The 20,630-nt window shown below is 50.6% G+C and overlaps 1 protein-coding gene across 2 annotated transcripts in view; it reads right to left on the reverse strand.

Annotated features, from left to right (window-relative positions):
• The window catches only part of PKHD1L1 (PKHD1 like 1), a 144,704-nt gene that overhangs the window by 82,209 nt on the left and 41,865 nt on the right, over nt 1-20,630 (reverse strand). For both annotated transcript variants that reach the window (XM_078600544.1, XM_078600543.1), the window contains exons 27-35: nt 20,238-20,343; nt 18,526-18,645; nt 13,555-13,716; nt 10,116-10,237; nt 8,801-8,933; nt 4,553-4,745; nt 3,804-3,946; nt 2,495-2,599; nt 306-491 (exon numbers count right to left, since the gene is read on the reverse strand). In XM_078600544.1, the coding sequence (XP_078456670.1) occupies nt 306-491; nt 2,495-2,599; nt 3,804-3,946; nt 4,553-4,745; nt 8,801-8,933; nt 10,116-10,237; nt 13,555-13,716; nt 18,526-18,645; nt 20,238-20,343 (1,270 nt within the window). The remainder of the gene's footprint in view (nt 1-305; nt 492-2,494; nt 2,600-3,803; nt 3,947-4,552; nt 4,746-8,800; nt 8,934-10,115; nt 10,238-13,554; nt 13,717-18,525; nt 18,646-20,237; nt 20,344-20,630) is intronic.

The raw sequence follows: 20,630 nt of genomic DNA on the forward strand, positions 1-20,630 counted from the left end.
CTACGAATGTGCATTACTCATTGAGGCATGCCTTTTACACACATTCATCATTTTGACTGTGTGGAATCTACAAAGTCTGTGCTTGACTTGTGTGCATTCAGGCTCAGAGTGCAATATTAAATAAATTTTTATTTTAAATGGAAAAAAATCTAACTCGTGCACACGGTGCGGACGATATCTTTGCCGAATGTTTTGGGCGGCGGCCACGCGAACAGCAGGGAAGCGCCATCGTCAAAGTTTCCGCTGGGACGATATTTTAAGGCGGCATCACAATGGCAGGAAAGCGGGAGGGAGCGGCGAATTACCCGCCAGGGACGCCGCGACGGGGCTCGCGAAGGTCCCATCGGGCTGCGAGGCCGAGGCGTTGGCCACGCTGTAGACACGGTAGCCGGCGATCTGCAGGAACGGCGGCGAGGACCAGCGCCACACCACCGTGTCCCCCACGAACACGTCCAGCACCGGGGCGCTCCACTCGTAGCCCTCGCCCAGGCCTGTGGCCCACATGGTAACAGCACACAGCATGCGTGCGCACTCACAGTCCACTCGACTGAGACAGCCGTGCACAGCTGAGTGAGATATGCACATCTTCTTGGTTCTTTCGGTAAAGTCACGTAGAATGGAAATAATAAAATAATAAAAATAAAACATAATAAAATAATTCTCACGACGTTTCGGCCACAACGCAAGCAGCCGTCCTCAGGTGGAGAACAGGTCTGTCTTCTATTATTTCCATTCTACGTGACTTTCCCGAAAGAACCAAGAAGATGAATCCCTGCAGTCACGAAAGCTTTAAATCGAAAGAGATATGCACAGTTCAGTGAGCAGCAGAGGGATGCCGTTGCCTCCTTCGATTGCTCGCCGGCAACGTTGCACGTATTTACCACGAGGCTGCTCATGCGGCCGTCCACTTGCTCACCAACCTCGATGAGACAACACGGTCCCTGCTGATCGACTCCCCACCCATCGTAGAAAAGAATAAGATGGCGACGCAGCCCCGTTAGCGTCATTCCTGCTCATCCCCTTGCATGGACCGATGGCTCAAGGCTGTAAACAGATGAGCACCACCTCAATGCTCAATTGAGCAGGAATCCGCTCTGATTCATCGACTATGCTCGGCTTTCATGTCACCCAGTTGGAATTTGTGTTGGTGGTGGTGGTGGTGGTGGCAATGGGGCATCTCTCTTCTCAGTGTACTGGGAAACGTCCTGGCAAGAATTATTCAACATCACCTTGTCAGGTATGCTGAGGAGTAGCTTGTGGAGCCCCAATGTGGTTTCAGACCAGGGCGGTCCTGCATGGATGCCATATTCTGTCTGCTACAGCAGAAGTGTATGGAGTTCTAGCAAGACCTACATCTCTGCTTTATTTACCTGGTCAAGGTCTATGATAACATCAACAGGCCAGGGCTGTGAGCATTTCTTCATATTTTCAGAGTCCCTGACTCTCTGCTAACAATGATTAAGGACCTTCATGATGGTGGGCAGCCACGGGTAAAGCTACGTGGCCAATAGTATAGTCAGAGCCATTCCCTGTTCACCTTGAGGTGTGGGCAGGGATGTTCTCTGGCTCCCACATTATTTAAATCATCTTTGAGCACGTAGTTTGAGAAGCTTTCCATGGCTGTACGGGAGAAATGTCCATATGGTACAGATACAATGGGAGGCTGATCTATGTCCGGGTGCGGTCGAGGAATGGCTCCCTATTGGTCAACCGTGTTTTGTATGCTGATGATCTGGTGATTGCTGCTCACTCAGAGGAGGAGTTGGAGGCGATGCTGCTGAACCTGGAGTGTGCCACCAAGAGGTGGGGTCTTATCATCATCAATCCCACGGAAACGAAGCACCTGCATGGGTATTTTGTGCCATCAAACACTCCACCCCCTCAGATCCCCATTGGTGATGGAGCAGTTGTGGAGAGAGTTTCCCATACCTGGGCAGTGTGCTTATGACCAGCTCCGGTTTGACAGCAGAGGTCTCACTCCAAATAAATCGGGCGGCAATTATCTTTTCATTGGCTGCGTAATTCTGTGTGGAAGTTACCCAGTCTGTCGCTCCGCACGAAGCTTAGGGTCTTCTCGGTGGTGGTGATGGTGTGGGTGGTGGCGGTGGTGGTGATGGTGTGGGTGGTGATGGTGGTGGTGGTGATGGTGTGGGTGGTGATGGTGATGGTGTGGGTGGTGATGGTGATGGTGTGGGTGGTGGTGATGGTGTGGGTGGTGGTGATGATGGTGTGGGTGGTGGTGGTGGTGATGGTGATGGTGTGGGTTATGGCGGTGATGGTGGTAGTTGTGGGGGTGATGGGGTGGGTAGTGACAGTGGTGGTGCAATGCACTGCGGTGGATGCCCCGGTTGGTGACGATGTGGGTGGTGATGGTGATGGTGGTGGTGATGTGGGTGGTGGTGGTGGTAATGGTGATGGTGTGGGTGGTGGCAGTGGTGGTGGTGGTGGCGGTGGTGGTGATGGTGTGGGTGATGGCAGTGGTGGTGCAACGCACTGCGGTGGATGCCCCGGTTGGTGACGGTGTGGGTGATGGCGGTGCCCAGGGTGAGGCACTCGAGTCGACTCCACGACGAGCTGAGCACCACGCACGGCACGCCACCTGGCAGAGCCGGGCACGGAGGGGAACACCACCGAGTGGTTAGTATCGGTGTCCTAGTCTGCATCTGTCTTAGAATCACCTACAGCATAATAAACATCACACCGCTGCGGTGAACTGTCAGATAAAAACAATGCACGCTGTTCGTGAATGCCATTTGTGATTAACATCGACAAAGAAACATGAACCAATCCCCACCGGACATTCTAAATAAAAGCACGTCTTGGAGTAACATGAACTAAACTAAAAACTAACCTATTTTTATTTTACCAAGTAAGCCCCACTGAGGCGCGACCTGGCCACAAATGATAGTCTAATGAAGTGGCTTATCACGTGGAAATGGACAGCAGCCAAATACTCTAAACGCATGTTGATTTTTAATGTGAAGGAAAGAACCGGAGGTCCCGGAGAAAAATCCACGCGACCATAGGGAGAGAGACACGCAAACTCCCAATATACAGCAGGCGTCGGGATCGAACGCACAACCTCCTGTATACCAGACGAAGAAGTGAACATCTCACCACCGTGGCACCATGAACAACAGCACATAGTGTTTGACAGCACTGCATTGTGTTGAACTTTATTGTAATATTACTGCAAATAAAAGGTCATTTAATAAAGCCCTGAAACCCTTTTGGGGCAATTCTCAATTGGAATTATACATCGTAACCATCACCCCCCGACTGCAAAGACTTGGCAGAACCCTCCTGAGAAAGAGTCATGAGGCCTAGTCAGGCTCTCCTAAGTAAACCAGTGGAATAGCGATAAACAATAATAATAATAATAACAACAACTCACGTCATAATTAAAACATTACTTTCCCAAGTGTAATTATATAAGTGACATTTTTATACTCTTGGAAAATCGGTGCATTGTCACCAGCATGTGGCTCAAGAGACAGGTTTCTGGCCTCTCATGCTTATCATTTGAACTCTTGTCGCCCAAAAAAAGAATCCAGGTTGTATTTGATTTGATGTTTCTACCTATGTGACTTTACCGAAAGAACCAAAGAGTTTGTATTTGAGTATTTAGCCAATTCTGCTCTCTCACATTTGCATCTGGGAAGAAGCACGCTTGAAGTTTATTTAGTTTAACCAGGTGAGAACCCGCGAGAGAGGGAGTCTTGTGTGCGCGGGGTGTGCGGTCAGCTGAAGTGCCGTCCGTGTGTTTGCAGCGAGAAGCAGGAGGCGCGCTTGCCGCGCGTTACCGATGGTCACGTTGTTGCTTGTCGCGTTGGAGCTGAAGCCGTCGCCCGTGACGGTCACGCGCGTGCCGCCGTAGAGTGAGCCGCCCCGCGGCTGCACGTCCGCGACCCTCAGCACAAACTCCACGGTGGAATTCACGCCAGGGCTGAGGGGGACAATGCCCAACCACGTCGTCAAACGTTCAGCCCCGTCTCCGAACATTCGGCTCCGTCACCAAACGTTCGGCGCCGTCATCAACACGTTTTTTTTTTACTATTTTTTTTGTTACCAGGTTATGCCCATTAAGCCATGTCGCACTTTTTTGCAGAAGCGACCTGGCCGCAAATGATAGCTCAACGAAGTGGATTATCACGTGGAAATTTACAGCAGCCAAATCATTGAAACGCGTGGTGAACGCGATTCTAAATGTGGAGGGAAGAACCAGAGGAGCCGGAGAAAAAAAACCACGCGACCACGGGGAGAACATGCAAACTCCAAATATACAGGCGTCAGGCTCGGAATTGAAACCACGACCTCCTGCACACATCGCGAGGGATCTCGCCACTGCATCACAATGGATTTTTAAATGGAATGGGTTTTCTCTGGGCACTCCAGTTTCCTCCCAAGCAAAAAGCACTCCTTACTAGACAAATGGGCAAACATCCCAACGCAGGGCCCTGCTGTAAAACGCACCATCAGACTTGCCGAGGATTTCCTTGGAGAGATAAGTGCACGACGCGATCACATCCACACGTGGCAAGCCACCCCTCACCTGAAGGGCACGTATCCCCAGGCTCCAAGCGACACGTGGATGGGGTACACGGCAGGGGGCAGGCTGGGCAGGAGGCAGTCGATGGCGGTCTCTGTCCAGCGCTGCACCGGACACGCGGCCTCCCCCACGGTCACCATGCCGCCGCGGTTACCGGCGCTAAGCCCGACTCCGCTCAGGTGCAGCAGAGATCCTCCTGGGTAACGCCGTACGGTGGCACGCACACACCCTCCCGTCGCGTTCCACTCGCACACGAACCGTCACGGCGCTGCGACACGCAGCAAACTCGCCTCACGGTCTGGAGAGCGCAGGTTCGACTCTATCTCACGGAGCCGCGGTTCGAAACGATGAGAGTGGCGAGTTTTTCAAGCCCACCCCACTACCTCTGTCCACCCGGCAGAATGCATGGGTTCAACCGCAGTTGAGTCTATCGGCAGGTCACGTGCGGTGGGTCAAGTGTGGGTATGCCCTCCTCTTCGAACACATCTGATTATAACGCGGAGGAGTAGACCAAATACCGTCTCAATTTCTCTCTAGTGGAGGCACCCACGCATATGCGCCACACACACTCGACACGCACACGGTCCACGCGCACCACAAGCGCACATGTTCCACACACACGCTCTGCGCACACGTTCCACACACACCTAGCACAACACCAACCCTGCAATAATGCTCACACACAGACAGACGCACTACAATAACCATACGAATACATTGCAATGTACCGTAACAAACTATTTGTCACTTGTACAAGCGTTTAACGGCTTGCCAATTTGTTATTGTTTCAGCTCACTCACCGTTAAATGAAAATGCAATCCTTAAAAGTGACTGAAGCAATGACAAATTAGCTAAATATCCTCCCCATAACGGTTAGTTAACTAAATATGTAATTTTTTTCCGCCAATATTATAATTGCGTACATCGGTTGTGAGGATCATTCTTCAACTAACCAGTGAGCTGAATCAATAACACTTGTGTCGCACTGTTAAACACGCTTATACACGCGACAATTTAATCTGATCGACTGTGCCGAGTGGTGGGGGCTCTCTCAAGTTTTGGCCAGATCATTACGCGGCCCAACCCGAAATCAACTGTGAATCGCTATTGTCAGCTGTGAGAACCTCTGTGTGCCGGCAAACAGGGCAACGTTGTGCCAAAATGCAGGCAAGCGGTCTCGGCTACGCCCTCAGATAAGGGACGTTTCAGCTCTCTACTCACTCACGTAACACAGCCGGCGGAGATCGGCAACAGTTCCGAAAATATTGTGACATCGCAGGAGGTTTTTGCTTGAATATTTTTTTTCTTGATATTTCCACTGTGTGTGTGTGGAGAGGGGGGGTGCGAATGGGGGGGGGGGGGGGGGTAAGGGGGTTACACACACGGCGGAGGGAGTGTTAGAGGCGCAATGCCCAGGCGCCAGCATCAGAGCCCCGTGGCTGGCGCGTGGGTGCCGTGGCAGCGCGGACGAGCGATGAGATTTTCGTTGCCGCACGGCGGCACCCTTTGCTTTTTGGCTCAAGATGCGTTTTATCCTGATTGATACAACTCTGGATAACGAAGCTAAGCCTAATTATCATAACTGCACACATTAACATAATTGCACGCATTCGCAAAAATTAATACGATTATCTCCGTGATTGTCATAAGTTATGCATATAATTATATACTTTAGCATCATTTATGCGAATTACGCTTTTTTAACAACATTTTTATTAATTTTTATTATTTTTATCAAAATTTCATAACCCGACATATACAACACGTTCACTGCGAGGCGATGAGCGGCGCACAGTGCCGTGCACCGCATCGCGGGCCATAAAAACACGCGTAGGGTCCCACGTTCGCTCCCGTGCGCGTTCACGTTATCTGGGGCGCGATGCGATCTGCCGGTGATGTCGGACGCTCCGCACGCAAGCGCGGCAAGTAATCCCGCGTGCCGTTGTGGCACAGCTGCAGTGAGCGGGTATAGCCACCGTCAGCGACAAGTCTGACACTCGAGCGAACAGCCCCTTGGCTTTTACACCATTGGAACCTCATTTGCCAGTAACAAATATGATAATTGTTTTTTTACCCTTCTATCTGGCAACAAAACTGACACCTTTTTAACAAGGAGTCATGTTTGCATAGACCGCAATACCTGCAGTCATAATGCCAAAAGGCGTCATCTGGTCCAACCCATGTGAGACTAGGCTCTAAGGAAAGCTGTCTCGGGTGTGGACCAATCAACTTCAAGGACAGTGCATACATTATCAGAGTTATATTTTTTGTTTGCATTATGACTGCAGGTATTGTGGTCTATGCAAGCATGACTCCTTGTAAAAAAGGTATCAGTTTTGTTGCCAGATAGAAGGGTAAAACAACTTTTATCAGCCCCTTGGCTTTTTGGTCGATTGGCCAACTAAAAATGCCGAGGAGTAGAATGGAAAAATAAGAATCGGTTTCACCCTCTCTGCCAATAAAACATCTGGTAAGATTGATTTGAAGCTTTCGTGACTGCAGGAATCCATACTCTTTGGTTCTTTCGGTAAAGTCACGTAGGTATGAAATAAAATAAAATCATGACGGACGCTTGTGGTTGCGCCCGAAACGTCGTGATTCGGTAAAGTCACTTACGTGACTTTACGTGACTTTACGTGACTTTACCGAAAGAACCAAAGAGTATCTGTTAAGATGTTCAAACACAAAATAGATCTCTTTGGAAAGGAATCAAGTCGACATTAACCGCACGTACTTGTGGCAAACATCCCATGATACAGCTGCTCAACCCAGGCTGTAAGTGCTCTGATACTTCCATTGCCTTTGTGCCGATCGCCTTTTGCCGTTCTCGGGTCTAAGACTAGTGGTGAGACAAAGCCCTAGAGAAGGCTGTCTCTAGTGTAGGCCAATCCGTTTCAAAGACAACGCATACTTTATCAGAGCATGTGTGTTTGCATGCTTGCCACAAGACGCCTCTAGAGGGTATTCGACCTACTCTTCCACGCTGACCAGACGTGCTATGCACACGATTGTCAGTAAACTACGGGATGGAGGCCTCTCAACGCTGGCTCAGCCATCGAAGTTATGTGCAAAGTCAGCGCATGGAGGCACAGGAGCGATGTGGATATCACTTGCCACTCACGATACCCACGGCCGAGAATCGAATTCGGTTCACCGATTTCGGCGCTCAGTGCGCCAACCACTGCACCGCCACTCCGCCCATACTCCAGGTATAAAGCTCGTAATAAATTATAACGGTAACTTTGAAATGAAATCAGAAAAGGAAAACGAGTGCCACGCATCGCCGTACCAATCAGATGGCCAAACACTCCTCCTGACAGGCGAGTTCAACTTCGCGGGGTTATTGACAGGCCTGCAGCATCGCCCGCATCGCAAACGCATCGCACGCACGCTCCAGGTAATGCTGGAACAACCTGGCGTGGTCTCTGCTCCGGTATTGCACCACGATCCTCACGCACGACAGTGCCCAAGAGCCGACAGTCAACCCGTACACAACGCCGCGGCCTGGCGCTTTGCGGCAAGGTGTTGCGCCGATGTCATGGACAGATTAACGACACGCAAATCGGTGCCAGCACCGGCGCCTACAACAGCACTCAGAAGCCTAATCCATACTGCCAGCTCTAAGGGATTCAAACGCGTGACGAATTGTCATGCTCAGCCGATTCGCTATGGATCAACAAGAAACGAAGATGCAACAAATGTACACATTGCGCATCTGTGACATGGATCATTACCTGACCTGCCAGGTATGCAGCTTGATTCAGCGAGATTCCACCTGGCGTATTAGAGAGAGGCTTTGCCCACCCCCCCCCCTCCCCATTAGATCTGTGTGTGTGTTATGTCACCCCAATCAGTTCACCCTTAACACCTGGAACTATCTCAGGACCTGCCAGTGAGTGTTTGACGCTACACGTGGCCTCAAGGTGCACCTAGCCTGACACAAACGCTGTGGTGACGTCACCGCCACTCAGTGGTGAACGGTGGCAGCTGCTGCTGTTGTTATTGTACATGCGTGTGTGCACGCGTGCACGTGCGTCCGTACAAACCGCGTGTCACCGGCCCTTCCGCTGTACACATGCCCTCTGCTCCGAGCATTCTTCTCCGCGCGTGCGGTCTGAAGCCATCTGCTCTGCGCTCACCTGTCGCGTGTACCGCGTTTTATGACGACGCACACGTTCTAACCTGTACATTCCACCTGCATAGATGCGCATGTGTGCAGCACATGTGTGGACGTGTGTGCGAGTGTCGTACCGGCCACACCGCTGACGGAAGGTGAAACGGCCGTGATGGCGGCGCCGCTTGCTCCCACGTAGGTGAACGTTCCTGTCCACGCGGTCTCCACTCCGCCGCTCCGTACCATCACGTTCACCTTGCCGGGCGAGCCCTGGGAGACGGCCGCATGGGAGGGGGGGGAGGTCATAAGTACGTACATATGTCGAACTTCTTTTGCACCTTACACAGCCAACCGTGCTAATCGGAGATGCGGGGGAAGGACAACAAACTAACACAAAAAGCACTTCAAAAGAAATGAGTTTTTAATCTCGATGATTTGAAGCGCATCACTCCAGTAGCGTCCTTATATCGGAAGGAAGAGCGTTCCAGATGGCCATAGGAGCCCATCTGAAAGCGCGCGATTGCAGTGACCGTTTTTGTTCGATGGCCAGCCAAAAGCCGCTGCTCCTGCGAGCGGAGAGTGCGGGCTGTGTGGTGTTCGCGCTGTGCTAGATGGCGCGAACACCACGCGCACGCGCGTGAGCGGGGAGGCGCGTGTGCGTGCGTGTGGTGTTCGCGCCGCGGAGGCTGCCGCAGGGCACTGCTTTGTGTAGCTGTCGGGAACGTTCTGCCTTTCTGAGTGCAGTGCAGAACTGGCCAACGGTTGGTGACTAAATACATTTAGACCTTTTAGCTCAAACGTTGAGCTCTCATTGTTTGCAATTGAGTACAGATGCTTTATTCCCTTAAAGAAATGCAAACGTAAAAAATACATGTTTTGTACCATGAACACATGTACATCGCAAAAAACTTGATTGTTAAGATGCTCGTAGTTTAATAACCGGTGTCACTACGTCTGCACGGGCATGGTGGGTGAGCATGATTGGTCGTGCTAGTGCTGGTGATGATGGCGGTGTGATAAGTGTTGGTGGTGCAATTGGTGGTGGTGCAGATGCTTGTGTTGGTGATGCTGGTGGTGGTGGTGCTTGGGAAGCGGTTGTGTAGCGGTTAGCACGTTAACCGAGTTCGATTTTCGCTCATGGCCAACACCAACTACGATTATCTGAATCGGTTCTCGGCCTCCCCTAGCTCGACTCAGCCTTAAATGAGTACTTTGTGCAGTGTGTAAACATCGCCACTGAAGACACAGAGGCGGCTTGGACATGGTTGCTGGCCACCCATCCCCTCGTGTGCCACAGTGCCGGCCTTCATAGGTGCTGCTCGCTAACAGCACTTGCCCCAACAGTTTGCTTAGGCTGCACGAGGGATATTTGTATTTTGGTGATGTTGGTACTGGTGGTGCCGGCGGTGCTGGCGGTGCTGGTGGTGTGGCGGTGCTGGAGGCATCGCTCACCAGAGGGCTGAGGCAGGAGATGTGGTTTGGTGTCACGGTGACAACTGCGCAAGGGACGCCTCCCATGTCCACGCGTGCGTCCGTGCCGAAACCGGCGCCTGACACCGACACGCCGGTGCCACCTTGCAGCCGGCGGCACACCACACACGTTCACACGTTGACACGACGCCCGCCGCAGCCTCGGCGAGCGCACGCCCCTGGCCAGCCCCCTTTGTTTTCCCGATGCGTTGCCGCAACACATCACCGACCCCCAGCTTTCAGCCACCCCCAGCTACGACCAGGCCTACTGCAAACACCTCCTTAACCACTCCCGCATGTGCTACTGTCACCAAATCTACACCACCGCTCTCAATAACCCCACTCTTTTTTTCTCAAACCACTGTCATCTTGCGTACAATTTTATAATTGCTGTAAAGTGCCTTCGAATAAGGTGCTTTAGAAATCTAGATAAGACGGCATTGAGGCTGCCTTCGTCCAAGCACTGGTGGTGCTCACCTTCCGTTTACAGCCCTGGGCCAGTGGTGGAAACTCCACATTCCTATGACAGGGACACGTTTATCCACAGGACAGGAGCTGCTGACTTGCAATGTGCTAGCAAGTTTTGATATTTTTTACTATTAATAAAAATATTTTTTTATTTCTGCAGGGATTCTGTTACTCGATATCTACTCATGGGTAACTGTTTTCACACGCCGATTTAAGATGGTTCCTCTGGAAACTTTCATTAAAAACATGTTTTATCAGCGCCACGTGGTGTTATTCGGTGTACAGTGCAGTCTCCATCTCTCACTCACTCTGCCTCTCAGGCCTCTCTATGTGTTGTGAAGAAGGGCCATTTCCCAGCACATCATCACCTCTGATACATGTGTAGTGATATTGAATGAGTCACTGTAGCGCGTGGCGCTGGGATTTTGGTCGACAACGGAATAAGGGGTAGCAGCCCGCTCTACCAGTTGGACACGTGGGCCAAGCCCGGAGCCTTCTGGGGGATCCAGAAGGGGGCGTGGACAAGGGCGGAGCCTGTCAACGCTGGGCAGAATAAAAGGCGAGCTCCGACTCACAGTCGGGGCTGCTGCCATCGGGAATGGAATTCGTCGTGCAGCCGTCATCGTGGTCTTTGCCTCTTCAAGCTGTGGGTCTGGAAGCGTGTTGGCTGTCCCGACCCAGTATGGAGTTATCCCCTATGGCTGTGAGAGCCGGAATAAATAAGAGGGATAACCCCTCCTACCAGTGTCTCTGAATTAGGACACTACACATGTTTCCCTGAAAAGCCCATGGTGTTATTGCCACACGTGCTGAGTCAATTGTATTAATACAGGTAGGAAAAACAGGTTCCACACTACCCACCAGGGATTATTTGTCTGTCTGTCGTGCACAAATAAGCTGTTCAACCAAGTTCCTACCTGCCCACTCCGAAGGAACGTGTTAACCTCAAAGCCACACACACGCACAAGACATGCATTATAAAAACTAGAAACTATTTTTATTTGACCAGGTAAGGCCCACTGAGCGACATCGCTCTTTTACAGAAGCGACCTGGCGATCACAAATGACAGCCCAACGAAGTGGCTTATCATGTGGAAATTTATAAGAGCAGCCAAATAATCACAACTCATGTTTCGAAATGTGGAGGGAAAAACCAGAGGACCTGAAGAAAAATCCATGCGACCACGGGGAGAACATGCAAACTCCCAATATACAGGTGTCAGGGTCGGGATCGAACCCACGACCTCCTGTATACCAGGAAAGTGAGATAACATCTCACCACTGCGGCACCTTGACGTGATTGAGTTCAAACCCCAGTCATATCAGCCCATCATCCATCCTAGGTACATACATTATGTATCGCTATGTGGAAAGTCAATAGCTGGTGTCCTATGAAAGAGACTGGTCCCTGCAATAACAATATATAATTTTTGCAATGAGTTCACTGCCTGAACAAGGGGGACACATTTGCCCAGCGAAGTGGTGAGAGTTAACAACACCTCTCATCCTTGGTTTTATTCGTGTCTAATCCTGGGGGTCGTTTGTCAGATTTGGAAGACAAGAAGCTTTAGACAGCCGTATCAAGCGTACTTATTGGCTCTAGAGGCACTGAGTCTCCGGGCGGCTTTCAGTAGTTTCCTAGAGGATGTTTGCAACATTGCAACTTCTGCAAAACTGTGACACACGTCGCGTTTGCTATATCAGCTTGGTCGTTGTTTTTTTATTTCGCCTCAGAATTATACACTTCCTTAAATACTGAGAAGTTTCCTATCAGCATCTGCCACTGACAGCAGTCTGCAACTTAAATTATGAATGAAAACATCTGCCAATAATTTTGTGGTTTTCTTGATATTTGTTAAAGACTGAATAAATGTTACAAACAAACCACTGCAATGCCCCACCTGTGCAGCACAGGTTGCATTGAACTCTACGCACACAGTCGCCACGATTGCCTGATACTATGGGGCAACTTGAATAACCACCATCGTTGTGTTAGACTGGAGGCGTTTGGGGTACAGAGCGGTTGAAGCAGGTGAATCTGGTGGCGATAGCCGAGGGAGCGTGTGGCAAGTGTGCCATCGAGCAGCACTTCCCAATCGCCCTGTCAACCCCCGAATCTTTTATTATAATAATAATAAACTCGGTTTTCCATCAGAAAAAATTAAATTTGCACAAGGCCTCCAAGCGAATTTACGCAAAGGTTAAGTTGTGGAGATCTAAGTTTTCGCAGTGGAATATAGAACTTGAGCAGATCGGTGAGAAATTTAGGAGCCAACTCATTCGAGGCTTTAAAACGTGAGAAGAATAAAAAATATTAAAGTACTTTACAGGAAGCCAGTGCAGGGAGGAGAGAATAGGAGTGATATGGTAACACGATTTCATCATCATCATCATCATGATCCATAGGTGTCAGCTGTACATTTCTTGATTTGTTTCCACTTTCATCTGTCTTTTGCCAAGATGCTCAAATCATGCAACATCTTTCTGTCACCAATCTCTTACGTCATCGTCAAGCCACACGATTTAGATCTGGTTAGCCTTCCCCCCTCCCCCGCGCAGTAACAGACTACAATGAGAGCTTTTCGATTGAAAGCTTTCGTGACTGCAGGGATTCATCTTCTTGCTTCTTTCGGTAAAGTCACGTAGAAGGGAAATAATAAAATAAAATAAAAAAACATAATAAAATAATTCTCACGACGTTTCGGCCACAACGCAAGCAGCCGTCCTCAGGTGAAGACGGCTGCTTGCGTTGTGGCCGAAACGTCGTGAGAATTATTTAATGTTTTATTTTTATTATTTTATTATTTCCCTTCTACGTGACTTTACCGAAAGAACCAAGAAGATACAACGGGAGCTCTTCGGCGCTCGTCCCGGAGCCGAGCGGAGCCCCAGCATGAGGAGCCGCCGGGCTAGATAGAGGACATGCGGCACGCGGCTTCGGCCCTCGTCGTACCGGCGGTGCTGCCACTGGTCGGGTTCACGTGCAGGAGGTCGAGGGCGTAGCTGAACACGTGGGTCCCGCCGGCGTGTCGCGCCAGCCCGCGGCCGGCCACGTACACCACGACGACGTGCCGGCCCGCCGTACCGTTGCCCACCTGGCATTCCAGCGCTGACTCTACACACACGCGCACACAAAAGACGCACAAAAGACGCACAAAAGACAAAGGTCCCCCATCGTAGCCTTTAACGGAATGTTGGGGCAAGTGCTGTGGGTGAGCGTCGATGAAGGCCGGTGTTGTGGCCTGCACAACGGTCGACCGCCTGTTGCTTCCCCAACTCTATTCATGCTTTTTGTATTGTTTGTTGTTGTGACGTTCTTACTTGCCCCGACTGGACAACTTTGAAAAAGAGCTTGATATTTCATCAGATTCCTCCAGTATAAATAAATATCCTGATTCTGAAATAAATATTCTGATCCTGCTGATGTTTTCCACACCACATCAAGTACCCATTTGAGGCTGAGTCGACCTAGGGCAGGTTCAGAACCAGTTCAAATATTCGCCACTGTTATTATTTGTGAATGGGAATCATAAATATCCTGATTCTGAATGAAATATTCAGATTCTGCTGATGTTTTCCACACCACATCAAGAACCCATTTGAGGCTGAGTCGACCTAGGGTAGGTTCAGAACCAGTTCAAATATTCGCCACTGTTATCGTTTGTGAATGGGAATCAAACTCGGGTGTGCAGAGCGGTGCGTTAACCACTGCGCCACCACTCCCCAAACAGAGGCATAAACGGACACACCAGGTTTTGCCTAGAGTTTTGCATCAAACGAGGGCCAATTTATTTGCAGGCAGAGACCGTGCCGATAAACATTGGGTAGTTTGCCAGCATTGGTTCGAGCAAGCCCGACTCTGCTCATAAAAGACTCTGAATGTCAAACCCATTTTAGATAAAAACAAGCATTTAACCGATGCTGTTGATAAGATACACTGCCACAAGGCTGTGCAGCTGATGCGTTGTGTAAAAATAACTTTCATTCATTATGCAGAGATACGGATAAGAGAAGGAGACGTTAATACTTTTTTCTATGGAAAAAAATTCCAGCAACGCCTCTTCAGGATTACCATGAGTTAGTTTTAGGACAACCTTCAGCTGTGGGTGAACGTTAGACTTGAATGATGGAAATGTTGAACGGCTCACATTTCAACGTCACAAGCGATACTTTGACGAGACCGCAAAAATATCCCAACAGAGAGCTGGGTGCCTGTTTGTGTAGCGGCAGTCCTACTCCGCTCATGAGCGTTCTCCCTCTTGAAAAGATTCATCGTATTCCACCGGCCGCAAGGTGTCCATTACATTTACATCTTGCTTCACTCGGCTCTAAAACATCAATACCAAGTCTTTGTCTTGTCTTCATTAGAACGCTGTCCAGTTGCCCTTCTTGGCACAAGAGCCCTCGCGTTCCACGTTGATACGCGTCAACAATGTTTCTGTTGTTAGTGGACAGTAATGGCAGGGTCGCGATCGAGCGACACTGCTAAGCGTTAACCGGTGTCTTTGGGGCCGTCCATAAATGACGTCACGCGATTTTGGACAATTTTTGACCCCCCCCCCCCACCTCGTCACACGGCGTCACAAAAGGTCAGACCCCCCCTCAAATATTACGTCACAAAGCTCTGCCCCACCCCCCCCCCCCCCCCCCCCAAAAATTGTTTTTTTAAACATGCTTCAAATCGCTTTAAACTATTGTCATTGTAGTGCGTATTTAATGTGCGGCTGCACTCTGATGTTGTAGGAGAAAATATTTATTAAAAGTCTATTTAATTAAGTAGAACGTGTTGTCTATATTTATTTAAAGTTGCGCATTTTGATGTCACGTCACATTTCTCAACCCCCCCCCACCTCGTCACACATCGTCACAAATGTCTGACCCCCCCCCCCCAGGTGCGTGACGTCATTTATGGACAGCCCCTATTGTACAAGTCAACCGTTTGGCAGGCTGAGGGCCAGGGCTTCTGCAGCGTAGGGCTGGATGCCTTGCGTGCGTGCGGTCGCCACCGCTCCTGGGGCCCCGATTCCATCCCCTCCAATGGCGGAGCCAGGATTTTCAGGTAGGGGGGGGGGCAACCCCTCAAACAATGAAAAATTATAGGAGTTATTAGTAAGTAAGGACTTACTGTGCGGCGATGGCGCAGCCATCGATCGAGGGTCGAATTCGAACCGCGTTGTGTGATCGGCATCGCGCTCGCTGAAGGTGTTTGCCTTCAGGGAAGTCGTGTGCTGTATACGCTACTGCGCACAATTCTGAGTCACTTATAACTACTTTTCCGTTACTTATTGCCAATTATGAACTCATATCATCTCATGGAGTCCCTGGCACGTAATAATATGCTACACAGTGGCAGTTGGTGGTCGAAAAATGCCGATTTATTACTAATAAACCCCAATGATCCGATCGAAATTAGGGGAAGCATTACAGCTCGTTTGTTTTTGATAGTAAACGCGACACCTTACATTTTGTGAAGGGCACACAGTAATTTAATTGTTTTTTACTGCCCTGGAAAATCAAGCCGAATGTTTTTTTTTCCGCAGCCAGAAGCAAGTGGCCCCGGTCTGAAGGGGCGTCTCACCCCACCCCGTGGAGGGCCCGCTGGCCGTGAAGGGGTTTATCACTCGCAAGGCGTTCTTGCTCAACGGCGTCACGCTGCGAGATCTATTATATCGGTGTCACGCGATCACCGACGACGCCCTTTACCCGTCAGATTGGGTCCGATTGGATCCGATCGGCGCGAGAATCGGCCGTGAGGTTTTCTGGGGTGTTCTTTGGTTACACGGTTGCTGGTCGCAGGCCCACAAAATATCGAGCGGCCAGCAACAGACGGCACTCCCCAAGTTGTGACAAATAATGGTTCACACGATTCATTAATTGAGCGAGGTTATTATTGTTGTGATAGGAGCTTCGGGAAAAGAGACGGTGGGAGGCAATTCCAGAGTGGAGCAGTGCGAGGGTAGAAGCAGCAGCAGCAAGAGAAGTGTTGTGACCTGCGGTGTGGTGAGCGAGTGAGTGACAGGCCCTGTGTGGGAGTGAGTGGGTGAGTGGGTGGGTCAGTGGATGAGTGAGTTGGTGAGTGTGTGTGTAGGTGAGTGTGTGAGTTAGTGAGTGTGTTGTTGTGACCTGCGGTGTGGTGAGCGAGTGAGTGACAGGACCTGTGTGGGAGTGAGTGGGTGGGTGGATGAGTGAGTGGGTGAATGAGTGAGTGGGTCAGTGGATGAGTAAGTGGGTGAGTGTGTGTATCGGAGAGTGTGTGAGTGAGTGCGTTGTCGTGACCCGCGGTGTGGTGAATGCAGCGTGGTGGATGAGACCGAGTACTCAGCACGAGTGAAGCTCAGGGGAACGCAACCAATAGATGTGTCTTGAACTTCTTTCGCACCACACGTAGCCAACCATGAAAATCGGAGGTACGTGGGAAGGACAACGAACTAAACAAAAAAAGCATTTCTAAAGAAACGAGTTCATCAATCTTGATTGAAAAGTGTGCAGCTCCAATGGCTTTTTAATATCGGAAGGAAGAGCATTCCAGACGACTGCAGAAGCACATCCGAAAGGCGCGCGATCCGGTGACCGTCTTTGTTCGATGGCCAGCCAAAGCCCGCTGCGAGAATGAGTATTTTGCACGTGGTGATCAGACGACGACCACGGCAGTAGTAGCGATAGAAGAGCTCTACGGAGGTGGCTGACCGCCGGCAAGCGAGCGGCTCGTACGCCTCTCAGCGCGATCACGCTCGGCGTGGGCCTTACTCCACAAAGTGCTCTGGGGTTCTCTCTGCCACCGCTCCCTCCTCCCTCTCCGCCCTGCCTGGTCCTGGGCGAGCCGGGCCCCGACACCCCCCCCCCCCCCGGCCGTGCCGTTGCGGGACGGCTGACGAGCCCGCTCCGTGGTCGTGGCGATGCCTGAAGGTTTCCTCTTCTGCCCATGTTATAATTATAGACTCCATCCATTGTTTTGCCCATTTCCCCGTTTTTCCAGGCACGGGTTTGAGTGACTCTCTCGGGACAATATCTGTCCCCTCTTGCTTTTCCACGTTCCGAATGTTTTCATTACGATTTGGGCGTTGCCTTCAAGGTCACAATCACGTTCAAAAAATATTTTTTTCAGGGTTTTCTGCCGATGGTTATGTAACAAAAGCTATAAGCACAAGGCATGCCTTGTTAAGTTTCTGTTTGCACATAGTCACTTTAAGATGTTTTCTTGTTCATGTTTTTTTTTTGTTGCGGTTGCACCCGATTCAAGAGCCGAATGGCTCACAGGGCTACACCTAATAAATTAACTTGAAACTTGAACTTGAACCGGCCGGTGCCACGCTCCGGCAGCGGTGATATGACGGAGCGCCGCACTGCTCTCCGGATGATGCTCTGCGGCCTGCTCTTCACGTGACCTCGCCCGACTACGTCGGCTGCCAGTACTGCGCTGTGCGCATGACGTCTGGGCCTGTGTTGTTGTGCTCAGGCCTTCTATTGGCTGAGCCGAAGCTGCGTCACTCGGTCGTGGAACGTAACATTTTCTATAATGTGTCACGCTTTGTTTCCAGCACTTTGAAGTGCCTTTATATTGTATGAAAGGGGCTATATAAGCTGTAATTATTATTATTGTTTGGGCGAAGTCCACACTTGTGAGGTCTACATAGTTATTCCTCGTGAAGCCATGCTTTAGTTCACCTGAGCCAGGGCTATGTGCCAGGTATTGACGACGACGACGGCGACAATGATGATGATATTTACAATGATGTCGAAGATGATGATGATGGGGATGACAAAGATGACGATTATTATGATGATGATGATGACGGCGATAACAAAGATGATGACAATGATATTGTTGATGATGATGCTCTGGTGCGTTTGACCCAATCGGTGCTCTCCACTGCGCGACGACGGAGGTGCAAGGTGCAGGTGGCCGTGCAAGAGTCCTCAATACCGTTGAGGGAGAGGATGAGGCAGGAGCTGCCCCCGATCGACACCATGGAGCGGTCAGCATCCGTGTCGGCGGAGAAGCCCGAGCCCGTGACGGTCACCACCGTGCCGGCCTCGTGGGAGCCTGCCGGGACGGAGGGTAGCCCATCATACAAGGGCACGCGCTGGCGTCACTAGCTCGTGTTCAAGAGCGTCGCAGATCGTTCACTAACTCTCTTAGCTCACGTGTGCCGCATGCAGCCTGTACGCCAGGTTGTAAACAAGCGCTAGTGCACTTAGCCAGATGTGGACCGGGCATTCACATCTCGTGTCGTAATAATGTTTAAAATGTATCTGCAGCAGCATCGTTCATTCATGTAAATTGCATTTCTCACAGTCGCCAAGGACCCACATACCAAGCTGGCAGCCAGGTGATGAACTGGCGCTACCAACAATTGTGGAAGCTCTGCAGTCCTCTATATATGAAAATTTTTCAACCAATTCATGAACGTTTATACAAGCTCATGGGTTTAGCTACGTCTGCCTGGCCTAAGTGACACTGTGCCGAGACCACTTGAAATGCAAGGGGAAGTTTGCAAGTTCAAGTCCTGCTCACACGTCAACTCGCTTATTATCAAATACAACGAGCATGGCCTGGGAGTGGAAGATGGCAGCCTTCACACGGCCCACTTTGTTAAGTGAGAAATCACGATGAATGCCGTCAATGCGACAACCGAACATCGATCTCCTGCTCTCAAGAGCAACAACACAAGCCACGCCACTGACCCCGTTGACATTGCCGCCTGCCTCCAAGCACCCAGTGTCACCTCCCCCACCCCCCACCCCTCCACGCTAGGGCAGGGAGGTGCGGTGACTCCACCGGAGGGAGTGGGCATCTACCCCGTGTGAGACAAACCCGAAGGGACGGAGGCCTCGCTCAACCTCCCAGCTGCGATATTTTCTTACAGCCTTCCAATTAGGAAGCTGTGACCACCTGGTGGCATTTCAGTTTACAAGAACAGAAGCAAAATTAGCACATTTTTAAGGTGACCCATGATTGTTTCCCGTCAGGGGGTGGAGGGTTAATGACGATAATTTTTGGTGTTAAACCACCACGTGGCCAAACCAAGAGACAGATTCGGGTCATTCTATCGGCTATCAACACCCACGCTCCAAGTGAAATCGTCAGGGTGTTTTACTTTGCGTAACCAATGCGAGAAGCTTGAGTTGACTTCCCACCCACAGCGTTCCCCCAGTCGCGGTCAGGTAATGATGCGGCCGGCTCCTTTCTCTTGACGCCATTCCCCCACGGTTATTCAGATTCCAACGCATTTTAATTCTCACATTGCTACGGCGCGCCGAAGTTCACTCCTCTTACAGAGAGAGACCGGAAAACATTTGGCGTTTGTGCTCATAAATCCACAGTCTTCGTATTTAACTCGGCAGGAACCCTCTTGGAAAAAAGAAATCGCGTATAAAAAATAACAATAATCTGCACCATGCAAGAACGTTGAATCACATTGCCTCCAACCGGACGCAGCACCGACACGGGCAGACAATGAGACAAAATTCTCCGCGTGCCACTCACTCTCTCGCTCATCGCCATTGCTAATTTGATGCAATTGCTTCTATGGCTGGCAAGACGCCAGATCCCATCCACAGGTGAACGCCGTAGGACCCGGGCATGGCACGAGACCCCGGCGTGGCAGCAGATGCGGCCTGCCCAAACTTGCTCACCCGCGTCCGGCTGGACGGCCGTGACGACCGGCGTGAGATCGGCCCTCCACGCGTAGCCGCAGTCGCCCACGCACTTGGAGGGGACATTGTTCACGAAGACCTCCACCTGCAAGCAAAGCGGCACGGGCAAAGAAGTTCAGCATACTTACATACATACCTGTGGAGTGCTGTGGATGGAGCCCAGGCTGTGAGTGAGTGACTGGTGAGTAGTGAACGGTGAGTAGTGAGTGAGTGGTGAGTGAACCTGTGGAGTGCTGTGGATGGAGCCCAGGCTGTGAGTGGTGAGTGAGTGGTGAGTGAGTAGTGAGTGAGTGGTGAGTAGTGAGTGGTGAGTAGTGAGTGGTGAGTGAGTAGTGAGTGAGTAGTGAGTTGTTAGTGAGTGGTGAGTGGTGA

The sequence above is a fragment of the Lampetra planeri genome, chromosome 14 (assembly GCF_965212315.1).
Source record: "Lampetra planeri chromosome 14, kcLamPlan1.2.h2, whole genome shotgun sequence".
NCBI classification, from domain to species: Eukaryota; Metazoa; Chordata; class Hyperoartia; order Petromyzontiformes; family Petromyzontidae; genus Lampetra; species Lampetra planeri.